The sequence below is a fragment of the Sinohyriopsis cumingii genome, chromosome 3, assembly GCF_028554795.1.
Source record: "Sinohyriopsis cumingii isolate HCF-2022 chromosome 3, ASM2855479v2, whole genome shotgun sequence".
Taxonomy (NCBI): domain Eukaryota; kingdom Metazoa; phylum Mollusca; class Bivalvia; order Unionida; family Unionidae; genus Sinohyriopsis; species Sinohyriopsis cumingii.
Window position 1 is genome coordinate 88,538,400 of NC_142963.1, and position 13,921 is coordinate 88,552,320.

The following is a 13,921-nucleotide window of genomic DNA, read 5'->3' on the forward strand; positions in this document are numbered from 1 at the left end:
TCCTCAAGGACACACCAAAAGCGTTAATAAACGATAGAACCCTGTTGAATAAAATACGCGATTGTATCGATGAATTCAAACGTGATGGTGCATCTCATAGTTGGTCAACATTTCGAATTGATGGCGTTGTTGATGCTACCATGAACGACAACCGCGCAGCAATGATAATATCACAACCTGACGGTAAAAGGTATTTCTTCAGAGTAAAATTCATTGTCCGGGTGAAATCAGGCGATTGGATCATACGTGATAAATTTGAACCAGTTCTCAGCGACAAGAAAACAGTCACTGTCAGCCGCGACTCCAAGCCGGGGTTGTTAACCGGAATTGACAGACCATACTATGAACGAGCGTATCCTGAAACAGCAGTTGTTTATGGAATATACCCGTTAAATAAGAAACCTGATATCGGAAAACTGAAACCGATGAAACAGTCAACGGGGATAAATTGTGTAGCAGAACGAATAATAGAGCATTTTACAAATGCATGTCGAGGAAACAAATTGACTGATTTACGACGTAGCAAAATCAACCAGTGGGAACTAACCGTAAAAGAGCGTGGAGCAACCATCAGCGACATAGCGAGATTAGAAACGTCGTTGAGATTTCCAATAACCGTTACAACGATAACCGGTGAAGTATTATACGAATCAAAGTACAAATCAAATGGAGCCCCAATCAAAATTATTGATCATAACGAACACGCATGGACGCCCGCGATCACAATATTTCCACGGGATAGAACAGTAAAGTGTATCCCGGGGGAATTTTTAGGAGAGGACGGTTTTCTCGCGGAGAGGAAACTATTTGATGCTATTGCTTGCTTGTGTAAAAATGACCCTGTATCAGTGTGGTTACTTCGCAGCGCTGAAAACGACATGGATACCTTTGATCAGTTTGTAAGACCAAACGGCGATTTATATCGCACTGAAGCATTTCACAACAGGATGAAAAAAACCGCCATGGAATTTGAAGAGCATGATGAACAACTGCTAACAAATTGTTTTACGATTCCATCGGTTGTAGCTCATGTTGCAGCAAGGAAAAATGCGTGGAGACCAACGCGCAAGGAATTTCTACCGGATGTACAATCCAGTTGTTTGGAATACTATCACGGTGGACTATGGAACACTGAATACAACCGCGACGCTATGATCTCGGTTGATATGGTTGCCTGTTATCCAGCGAGTTTTCTCGGGTATGGATCCGCCGCTGAGTATTTCAAACGATTTGGACACCCCAGACATGAAATGACTCGTGTTGCTATTAATGGACCACTGCCTGATTTTGATTTAACCGGATTCGCTCGCATAGTATCATTTGAGTTCGCGGCAGGACTCCATCGCTGTTGCTATATTTGGATCGGTAGACACATAGCTGAAAAGAAGTGGTTGCCAATAGCGCTGCTACGGTATATGATTGATTGTAGCATGCTAGTTTCGTTGATTGTCAGTGACGCGATTATATCATATCGGTCGCAGACTGAAGTCTGGTTACCAGAACCGGAGCGTCTAGATAGTATAATTGACGAGTCCAGAAAAAACATTGATGCCGACGAGGAATATATCATCGAATGGTCCAGGAGGATATTTAACCAACGAAACCGCGAGGCAAAAGATCTCGGTAGAAGAATAATTGGTAAGTTCACACAAGGTGGAAAAAACCACGACTACAAACGATATTGCTCACGGCTGATTATAGATGACGCAGAATATGATTTCGTAATCAAGGACGCAGTGGCAAAAAATAGATACGTGAACTGCAAAACAGCTTTCTTGTCCAATGGAACGAGGTTGGGTACAGTTGTTACCTACAGCGATGGAGACAGCCCGGCGTATCCACATTTGAGGGCGTCTATGCTGGGTTATGCCGCTATCAATTTATTCTCGATGATAAATAGATTCCCCGATACCGCGGTTAGAGTAGCCGTTGATTCGTTTTATATTGACGTAGCGTATAAGGGAAACGTAGCCGAGTTTACTAGTCCGGACGAGAGTTGGGGTACATGGAGAATTAAAAATGAAATACGACGCGATTATTCCCCGTCAGCAGATGTCACCGTTGAGAACAACTACTTACGCGGTGATAAATTGTCAGAATGGTCTAATGCACCATCGTGTTCTGATCCAATTTGTAGACACAAGACGGTTTATTTAAGCGGCTGTGGCGGGTCAGGAAAGACGACTCGGGCAATTGAATTATTTCGAACGCGGGCAAGTATAATCGTGCTTACACCGACCCATAGACTAGCGCGAGAGATAAAACAACGAAATGTTGACGCCGTTACTTATCACAGCTTTTTTCGATACAGCGGCGGTGAGTGGACTCCTGATCGAATGGGTGAAAAATTTATTCCTGAGGTTATCATCTGGGACGAAATATGTACTGTTTCGTTAGATACTTTACAAATGTTTCTTGAGTGGCTGCTGCGCGCGAATACAGCGGTGATCATGTGTGGCGACCATGGCCAACCACCACCATTTGTCGGCGAGGGTCCACATGATTGGTTGAGCGGGTTCGTAGACTATTATGAAGAAACCGATACTGATTACCGAGCACTTGATGAACAACTGCGCGAGGTTAAAAAACTAATCAGATTACAGCCGGATAGAGTTCAGTGTGAAATAATCCGCGAGGTGATTCCGGAAACGCCGTTGAATGAATTCTGGGAAACATGGAGACCAAACGATTTGATTGTAGCGAGTAGAAAGATAGTCAGAGACACACTTCAGCGGAAGTTGTTTACGTTGCATAAGGAAAAGTTTCCAACGCGTCCAGTGCCGTTATGTTATAGACCCGCGGACACACGGCGGCAGAACATTGAAGTTGAAATTCCAGCCCCGACAGCGTCGGGGACAAAAAAACAAATTCTCGTGCTGAATGATATTGTGCTCGTTGATATCAGCGTCGTCGAGGACGCGCTACGTGCTGATAAATCCCCGTGGACGCTAGGATACGCAACAACAATACATTCCTCGCAGGGACTAACCATCACGGACACAATTGTTTGGATAGTTGATAATCGCATCGAATGGTCGAATCTAGTCTATCTTGCAGTGTCCAGAGTACGAAGGATAAATCAGCTTCGAAGAATTGTTATTGACGGAGCCGGTGACGGAGTCACTGACGAAGCCGGCGACAAAGTCACCATCGATGCAAGCGTCATTGATAGAAAACTCTCGGGTTACCGCCAACAGGATAAAAAAAAACAGCGGCGTTTTGATATTGATGCCGAATTAATAATCTCGCTACGACAACAACAGAATAATCACTGCGCGAGTTGCAATTGTATAATGAGTTGGCGTTATTCGGATAAAGACACTCGCCAATTTACCGTGGATAGGATCGATAACAGTCTCGGTCATGTCAAAAACAATGTGAGGTTGACCTGTCTTGAGTGCAATAGACGCAACGGCGCTAGTTAAGACCACGTGGGGGTAATTGAGTATCGTTAGGTATCACTTGTAGTTGCTCGCGTGTAAATCCGCGCTGAGGAGCAGTTGAATCCAGTCTATAGATCGGTGGTCTACCAGTTGATCGTGTTATCGTTGATATGTTATGTGTGGTAACACTCCAAATAGGATCAGTAGCTCTTTTTTTACCGCCTTCAAGCTCTCCTGGTTCATATAGGTATCTAACAGTGACATCGCCGAGAATCGGCTTGGAAACGCTATCTATTTTTGATCTTCCGGGTATATACTCGTATTTAATCGCGTCGCTGGGCTTCATGTTGATTGCTCGGGTAATCTCGTTATTTAACGCTGCAATTACACCTGGCAACCTTTTAACCCATTCACGAGATCGTTTTTCTTGGATGAATTCCTTCGCGTATTGATATCCAAATAACCGTTCAGCGAGAGTCCGATTGAATCGTTCAACAATTGCCTGATCACGATGTAGCGCAGTATGACCTCGTCGTATCGCGACGCTATGATGTTTCAGCGTTGATAAAACAGCGCCGCGAAATTCACTACCGGGATCAACTTGTAATAGATTTGGCCAGCGCAGAGGACCTCTTCGATAAATCCGCTCAAACGCATCGGCTACTTCAGTTGCTGACTTTGTTTTCAACGGTTCCGCTTGTTTGTATCGACTCGCAACATCAACTACGGTTAGCGCGTATTTGTAACCGTTGTCATGCGGCAGAAATAGTATATCAGCCTGATGAACTTCATTAGGTACGCTGACATCAAAGCGCGAGAAGTTGATTTGTTTAGGCGGTGGTAGATAGATTTGCCATATAGCCTGTTTGGATAACCAATTAGCCGCAGTGGTCTTTGTTACCATTGCAGCGCTTGCAAGCTTACCAATTGCGGCCTTCCCCTTCCAGTATCCTCTCGGAGAATAATAGATGGATTTCATGTTGTTATTAATTACCAGCGCCCATCATTAATTTACCTTTCATAGCCGATTTTACCAACCATGAGGCCAATTTTTCTTTGACGGATTTATCAGGAATAGCATTTAATGCGTGAATTAATTTTACATCCGCGATATGACGCTGTTGCAGATCGCTACTTTTGTAAGCAACATCATGAGCATGACACGCCTTATCGATAGCGTTTATTGGATACTCACCGGGTTTGGGCTGATTTTGATCATCGAGTCTAATATCTAATCGTGTTCCGGGGCCACAGTAGTTATATCCTGGGAGGTGTTTTTCTCCTGGATACTTTGCCCACGGTGTTCCGGGGAGTTTTGCCAATTTGGCTGCGATGTCACCTCCTCGCTTTTTTTTAAAACATCTCCGGGTCTAATAGAAATAAATCTAAATTTCTTTGTACCGCATTGTACACACTTGCCAGTAAGCGCCGATCTGTTATTTCTTGTTGTAGCGGTTGTCATATCATTTGTGCCAGTACGTACTCTACACTTCACACAATATAGATCCATAATTTATGTATAGAGATATGAATATAATTGATTTTTCGGCGACTAAAACAAGAGAACCAGTTAAGCATGTTGCAGCGTTACCAAACTCGATCCGGATGATTATCATCGGACCATCTGGATCCGGCAAGACGCAATTGTTACTCAATTTAATAATGAGATGGATGAAGTGGGATAAGTTGTATTTGGTTGCTCCTAGCGTAGATGATCAACGATGCTACGAGGTGTTGAAAGATTTCAACGAGAATGCATCAGCGATCGCTAAAAAGAATGTTATTGAGTTTATTACGGATATCAATGATGCACCGGGTATTGATGATATTGATGGCGACGTCAACAATCTAGTCGTGTACGATGATGTTATGTTAGACAATCAAAAAAACCCAGCTAGGATATTTTCCAGAGGCAGGCATAAAAACACCGACGTGATATATGTCACTCAACGATACACTCAGATTCCAAAAGTAATTAGAGACAACTGCAATATTCTTGCTGTATTCAACGGTGTTGATACACACACGCTACGAAATATTTGGCAGACATGGTGCGGCGGTGACATGGACTTTAATGTTTTTCGAAACTTTTTTAGTCATGCTCAGTCGACCCCACATGGATTCATAACGATAAATTTACATGATCCTCGGACACGATATCGTATCGGACTTGACCAAATATTCGGTTAAATTGTAAATAATTTTCATTGTAAGATCATAGCAGCAGAGGGGGCGATGACATCGACGCGGTCGTCGATGTGCTTACCGGACGCTGACGACGCTGGGGATCGACGCGCAGAAGGTGTTAATTAAACCAAATGACGACGCGACGATCCCCCAACGACGTCGTCGTTTTTTTTTTACCAGGCGCTGACTACACCGGATCCGCTGAGTGCAGAAAGTAATAATTAAGCAAAATAACGATTGGACAAAATGTCGGATTCGCCCCCTCTGCTGCTCTGCCTGCAACTAGAAATGTGTTTATGGAAGATGAATGTCCAAGATCAGTGCCTGAAATGACCAAAGTGACAGATGGACATGTATATAGACATGGTTATAATTACAGGGCATAACAAAAAAGTCCTTTGAGACCAAAAACGTTCAAAAGAGTCATTACATTATTTAAAATTGATCCATTCATTAAAAACCTGGTCTTAAATGACATGATCAGGGTTCTCAATACTCATGTACACTTGGGTTATGACACTTGGAATTTAAATGTGACCCATATCTGAGAGTGGAAATTACAACCTCTGAAGGTTGTTTTGGATGGACAAAGATTTAGGCTGGGTCATGACTCTTAATTAACCTTGATTTCCCTATGGCTTAATTTCCTATTAAGTGCATGCAAATTTTTATCTTATCTGTAACTCAGAGATTGTTAGGTCAACATCATTAAATGTAGGTATAAATACCTAATTTGTTTTACACAACATATTTAAAATGAATTAGGTACTTTTAGCTACATTTAATGACACTGACCTGAAAATTTACCAAGTTGCAGATAGGATAAAATTCAAGTTGCTTTGTGGAACAAATGCAGTGAAATCCCATTCTAATATCATCATGGTCAGTCAACAGCTTAATCTATAAACAATTAACAACTTTGGTTCAAAGTTCACTTATAAAAATAATAGTTAAAGTGTTTCCATGCTTGGTGTGAGTGTAAGACTTCAACTTCTGCATGATCACTAAACTTACAATCAGCTATAAATAGAAACTTGCAAAATTCCAAACCAAACTGGTCCCCCTCCCCAAACAAGCACGTAGTGATTCATTTGTTTTGAACAAAAGTAAATAAAAGCACCATATTATTTTTTATAAATAAAATCCATAGCATCACTGTGCCATAATTACTGATTTTTCAATGCAAATGGAATGAAGCACAGAGTGACTAAAAGGAGTAACGTCCATGAAATAGAAAGGAGTGCTTTCTAGTGTTGTTCCGATTATCGATTATAATTGATCATCAGTTGGTTGAGTGAACCAATAAGATAATCGATTGTGAAACTCCATAATCGATTATGTGTAAAGGGAGACTATATTTTAGTTGTATGCAAAACACAAAGGTTAGTAAAACTCCCAGCCACTAAAGTTGACCTGAAATTTGTTAATTCCCTTCACAACTACAAATATAAAACGATAGGATATTTCATAGGTGCAAATTTTCATAATTAGGAACATATAGCCATTATTACATGATCAAGTTGTTACATAGTTGAGTTAATAAATTTAAACACATTGTGATGATTTGTTTCAGTTTTAAATGCAACATTATTTGTAGTATTTGTAAACAATGACAAACAAGAAAACCATGTCCTTCTACACTTAAAATTATAGACACATCACATATGAATGAAAGGATTTTGGGGGATTGTAGCAGTATTTCAGTGTCATATGACATATCAGCCATAAAAAGTTGCGTTCATTTAACAAAGATGTAGAACAAAAATAACACACAACACAATAGACAAAAATGTAATATTATCAGGTTAAAGTATACATGTCATTAAAAGAGATTACTCCTGTACATTTACTAACATCTTGAACTATTGATCAAAGATAAAACTGCATAACAAACAAAAATTAAAATTTGCTCTTAGTAACCGATTATAATCGATTATCAGTTGGTTAAGTGGAACCGATTATCGATTATGAATTTCTGACCATCACTAGTGCTTTCCTTTGTACTGTTTTATTCTGAATCAAATATCAAAGCCTTGCAATCCATCAAAGAGAGTAGCTGACTCCTTCTGGTGTTGTGTTGTTGCTGATGGTCAGTTATCAAAGTGGGTTGGGTTATGGGAATGCAACTGTATGAATAGAATAAGTTGGCTTCTTACAAAATTCAATGTTGACACAGTTAACTTTAAAGACTTTAAACACATTGTACAGTTTGTCGGTACCCATGTACCGATAATAATCATCTTCTTCCATTGCAGAGATAAACTTTAACGGTGTAAATAGGTATGCACTGGTGTAACGGAACTTCTCATGATGATCAACAAATGCATTAGATTTTCACACACAATATTGGAAAATTCCATTTTGCTGCTGGTCACAAGTCAATACTAACAAAAGAAAAAAGTACAGTCGCACATGTACATGTACTTAAATTGGCCTAAATTTTGGTCAGCATGAGAAAACTACTGTCTTGCTGAGGCTACCAAAAAGGATGAGGCAATTCACAGGGAAATAAAAACAACTTTAAACCACTGACAGTGTTACAATATCTAAAATGTTGTGAAAATATGTGACTTGTTACTTTATCTCATTTAAAAGATCTCCAATCCTTCTTTTTTCTGCAATCTGGCATGACTGCATTATTATTTTTATTGTGCATTAGAAATGCCATTTGTTTTTAGAAACAAAACTCTTCATCTTTGGTACTTCAGATGCATAATCATTGTTCTGCAGTAGATTTGTTAACTAAACCCTGATATCTTGGGACAAGGTTATGTTGACAATCTTTTGACAACCCCGACATAAATGGGTTTGCTGTAATATATAGATTATTCTTTTTATGCTCAAATTATGCTTTTTTGCCATATATTAGTAACTATTGTGCTTATATCTCGGGGGGGGGGGGCGGCATGCACAAACTTACAACAAAACAATTCAAGTTCACATTTAATATAAATTCCCTTTACCCAGGTAAACAATCATTAGGATCAACAGGTACCTGGTTGACTTAAAATTTTGACAGCTTTACGTATGACATGTACTGGAACTTGTATTGTACCAGACTGTTTATGATCTGCTTCCATTTTGGAATAAACGGGTCCCCATAGCAATGTTTACACGATGCCAGAGGTCTCACTAGGATTTTAAAACTAGGAGAACATTACCCCTATTTTGGGAAAAACAGGAGTCCCACCAGCAAAATGAGCAGTCCCCTAGCAGAAGCATAGTGGGCATATCTGAAGTGGCTAAATTTCAAGATGAGTAGAACCCATGGATGCCAATGATTTTAATTTTCTAACTTCTTTACACCACTGACACAGAGCTCTTGTCTGTCCATTAGAGTGAGAGTGAATTATATCAGGCCAAGGAAAGGTCTTATTCTATGCACCAAGCTAGGCATCACACATAGTGTTCAATGTGAAAAATCAGTTAATGCAACTTCTAGCAATCTGCTGAATCTCATTCTAATCTTGGTCAATTTGCTGTTTAATCCCAAAATACTTATCCAAATTTGCAAACAGCATTTTGTCCAACTCTCAACATGTCTTGGTTTTGAGATCACATGCACTACTTATTCGGCTACACTTGGAAATGAACACAATAATGAAAGCTAAAGTTGTTCATTTGATGTACTCTTATACACAAGTAGATCACTGGGTCTTTCTGCCTCTGAATTCAGTCACTGTAAATATCAGCACATTTTCTCACCACTCTGCAGCTAAACAAATCTTTGAACTTACCGCCAAGCTATTGGGTCCTGTTCTTCAAATGTACTCTTACAATGACAACATGTACATCTGGGGGTCTTTCAGCCACTGAATTTTCTAATGTAAAATATCAGCACCACTTAAATGATCAATTGATAAACTCTTTTTCCCACTCAGCAGACAGCTGAAGCAGGACTGGCAAGCCCTTGAATTTGCTATCCAGCAATGCATGCATATGGAGGACTCCAGTATAAGTGATTTTCTGCATCCTAGATTTTAAAAAATTGCACCCAAATACACACGTTTTGGAGACCTCTGGATGCAATCATCTCTATAACAATGTCAGTATAAAAATAAAGCTAAAATGCTTATTTACATAGTGATACGGAAGAAAAAGAATGAATGAATATTCCCGCCAATGGGTACAAACTCATATTCCAAAGTTAAGTGTGTGTGTGTGTGTGTGTGTGTGTTTGACACACTTTATCCACTCGGCAACAGTAACTAGCTGCTACAGAAACATGCTAAATACTATTCAAAGAAATTATTTTCAATGTTGTTGTTTTTTTAAAATCTCAATAGCCAAATGCTCCAACAGTCACAAACAGGAAACTGCATGCTTTAATATGTTTTGAATTTTGTTATGATTAGGTTACTGACACATCATTTTCAATATGATGCTTATTCTTCTAAGACGATAAAAAATTTGTTTGCATAGTTTTCCCCTTTACAAAAACAAGCAAACAGTAGCTACACATGTGGAGACATCCATACAGAAGGCCCTAAATTTGTTGGAAGTTAAAATCTCTAAAAACTAAGATCTGATAATGTGTCCACATTTTTACTATTTATTTCAACAACTATATTGAGGCCACATTAACAATTAGAAACAATTATCAAACTTCCATTGTTAATGAAAGGACCATAACTGTAGATGTTAGATGGCTTCATGTGATATAAATGCACCTTGGTCAAGATCTAATTGTATAAAAAGTACACTATGTCATTCTTTTTCTTACTTGAAACAAATTTATCCTGTGTCTTTTGAAATTATTTTTTTTGTTGTCAAAATATATGATCAAAATAAAGATCACTTGATTCTTGAATGGTATCTGATTTAAATCACTCATGATGTCTCAGTCTTTACATCAATGGTCTTCATTCATTGGCTGTTCAAATGTCAATCAGTAATGTCAACAAGCCCCTTCACTGTGAAGTTGCCATCAGTGTACTGGCTGAAGTGTGGTGGCAATTTACAGACATTCATCACTCCATCATGGAGCAGAAGTGGAGGGGATTAAGTCTCCCATGATGACATATGGGTTTAAAAAAAAGCATAAGCTGAACTGTAAATCACTGCCAATACTCCATTGGTAAAAAGCAAATACATAATGACAAGTATCATGAATGAAACAAAGATATCTAAAGCCGAGAATGCCGAAATCAGGTTTAGTTTATGTATATTTCTTTACCGAAACATATAAAAATATATTAATATTTATGAAAGTATTTAGATAACTTTGTTTCGTTCAAGATTTTTATCAACCTTTAAACTGATTTCGGTATTCCCGGCTTCCATCAGATTCCAGCCAACTGAAATGTAGGCAAACAGAACTTGAAAACATGTCCAATTGCCTATGTGGGAATTTGAATTTAGTAGGAAAAAGACATCATAGTAAGTAACGTCTGACTAAAACATTATAACTTTAATTTGTAAAAAGTGCCATTATGGGCTGCCAAGTGTGTGAGATATTCCTGAAAATTTCACTTGTTCCGATTTTAAACAACATTGGAACATGCTAAACAGAACCATTATTTGGGCAGTAAGACCTAGACGCCCAAAACATAAATATCAGCATCAAGGTCTTACGAGTAGGACTAGACTATGGGCTGCCAAGTGTGTGAGATGTTCCTGAAAATTTGACTTCTCATTCTACCTCGGAACACGCTATAAAAAGCCATTATTTAGGGAGCAAGATGGTGACCTAGCATATATATATATATATATATATATATATATATATATATATATATATATATATATATATATATCAAAGGATACAGATTTTAAGAAGATATATATTTTGTTTGAGAATAGGGGGTACGGCCATGTTTTGAAAAAGTGAAATTCAAGGTAGTCCTACAACGTAAGACAGAACAAGTTATTTTTGTTTTAATGCTATGTCTTACTACCCAAATAACGGGCTTGTATAACGTGTTCCAATATCGGTTGACATCAGAAGGAGTAATCAAAGCTTCAGGAATATCTCACACACTTCGCAGCCCATATCAACACTCTTTGACAAATTGATATGTAATTAATATACTTACTGTGCTGTTTTTATCCTGGTGGAATCAAAATCTGACACTAGCAAATGGACGCATTTTCATGTTCCGCTGACATGCATTTGAATTTGTTGAAATGCAACTGTAGTCAAGGTATGCTGAAGTATGTTAATCTGAGGGGGATATGTTTCTTGAATGAAACGAAATGTTCCTTACAGTTCCAATAGGCATAATATATTTTTATTTGTTTTGTTAAAGAATAATATTTCAACTTAACCCGATTTCGGCATTCCCGGCTTTCATCGCTTTCCAGTCAACTGAAATGTAGGCCAACGAAACTTGAAAACTGGTCCATTTCTTTTGTGAGAATTTGAATTTTATAGAGAAATAACATCAGAGTCAGTAAAGTCTGACTAAAACATTATGACTTTACTTACGATGTTAGTCGACATCAAAACATGCTACACAGCATCATTAGTTAGGCAGTAAGATGCTGACGCCGAATATAGAAATAGCGTCGAGGTCTTACATTAGTCCTACATGTAAGACATAGCACATTTTGATTTTGTTTAGGTGCTAAAACATAAATATCAGCGTGAGGTCTTACAGGTAGGACTAGGTCTTACATATGACTAACTTCATGGGTGCATTTTTAAATTGTGTACTTACCAGCAGATCCGACATAAAATTGGTGATTCAGAAAAGTAGCTTACGGTGTCGCTATGTAGAAATCATTGAGTGCCGTGATACCAAAATACCCGCAATATCTTGGGAACCTACCATACCTTTGCTTGAAATCTAGTAGGCGGTGTTAACCGCTTCAACTGTTCCTCAGCTTTCCGCTTCCATTCCTCCGTAGATTCGAGTTTCTTCTGAATGACTGAATAGAAATTGTAACCAATAAAGAATTGTAAACATAGCAAACAAAAAGAAAAGTAGAAAAAGTATTTGTATTTGTGGCAAATCCTCGCACAAACTCGATCCGAGTTCACCCTGGAGGCTGCCATCTTGGAAAGGACTGTAAAAAATAGCAGGTCTGAACAGGGTTACACTTCCGGACTCTCTGCCGTGCACAAAAAAAAAAAAGTTTAATTTCGTTATTGCTATGAATGATCGAATGCTGGGTAAACTGTGACAATTGTTATGGTTTGTTAAATAACATAAAATATGGTTTGGTCTAACTACTCTAATGGCTATATTACAACTGACTTAACAGAGAAAACACACGCACACTAGTTTTTTGACACTAATGCTATCAAAAGGCAACTGAGTGAGAGCATGGAGATGACATCAGGTGACCTGTAACTGTCAGATCTTTTGTCGCAACATAATGTTAATACCGTTTATTACCACAACTCCACATAAAGATGATTTGTGTGCTTTTCTTTTAAATTCACATATTCATTTCTCCTTTTCTTTTTAATAAATTTGTAAACATATTCAAACTTGACAAAGTTCTATTTTGCACATGAATATATATTTCAAATAGTTTCTGGTGAGTTGGAAAACGTTTTACTAATTGTAGTTAAAATTAAGTTCTAGGCCTATGACAGTCACGGTCATTCTTGTACTCATGAAAACAAGTACATGGTGATATATTGACATTGCCACTTAAAATACATAGTCCTAATAGTTTGTTCTTCAATCCAGTTATCACTGCATATAAACTGATTTGATATAACAGATGTATTATTATGCCCTTGACCACTTCCAGTTTCTACTATTCACAAGACACAATATAGTTCAGAACAATTATCAAGTTCACATAACAAAATCTCAGTATCTTGCAGTCTTTTTTTATTAGAAGTCCACTCCTTGTCCGAATCTCTCCTGTCAGGCTTGTCTTGTTGATGACTAATGGCATCTTGTCATTCAGTTCAGCGACTTCCTTGTTAGTATCATCGTATGTATCATACATCTCTGGTAACGTCTCTTTTGTTTTTTGTAACAGATGTCTTCGGTTTCTCCCGTATATAGCACCATCCTGGCTTTTCACATCGTACGAAACTTGGAGTGCTACTTTTTCTAACGACTACAGCTGGTTCACAAAGATCTTGTCTTCTGATCCTTTTTTTTTCTTCTCCAGAAGTCAGATTTGCAAGCTCTTTAGCGGTTGTCATACTGTTTCTTTTGCTGATTTTTTTCCACCCAGTTTCTACTTTAGTTTTTTTTTTCTTTTATAACTTGCGGATGTAGCTGTATGTTCGTAGTAGGTCAAGTCGGTCGAAGTCTTCGAGCAGCAGGGAAGGCGAACAGACCACTTGGTTGAAATATAATTTTCTTAAAACAAAACATCATACGAAAAAAAATAAGGTCGCGGGTTATTCTTGTTATGTACTTTGTTTACATATATGAGGTCGC

The 13,921-nt window shown here is 38.4% G+C and overlaps 1 protein-coding gene across 3 annotated transcripts in view; it reads right to left on the bottom strand.

Annotated features, from left to right (window-relative positions):
- Nucleotides 1–12,893, bottom strand: part of LOC149803258 (xylosyltransferase Oxt-like) — a 101,539-nt gene extending 88,646 nt beyond the window's left edge. The window contains exon 1 of one of the 3 annotated variants that reach the window (XR_016420165.1): nucleotides 12,346–12,891. Coding sequence is in view for 2 of the 3 variants with exons in the window: in XM_089952907.1 (XP_089809033.1) it covers nucleotides 12,346–12,567 (222 nt within the window). In the remaining variant the exon portion in view is untranslated. Of the gene's footprint in view, nucleotides 1–12,340 lie in introns of all 3 variants that reach the window. The other 2 variants (XM_089952907.1, XM_089952908.1) reach the window with 2 other exon arrangements.
- Nucleotides 12,894–13,921: the final 1,028 nt, after the last annotated feature.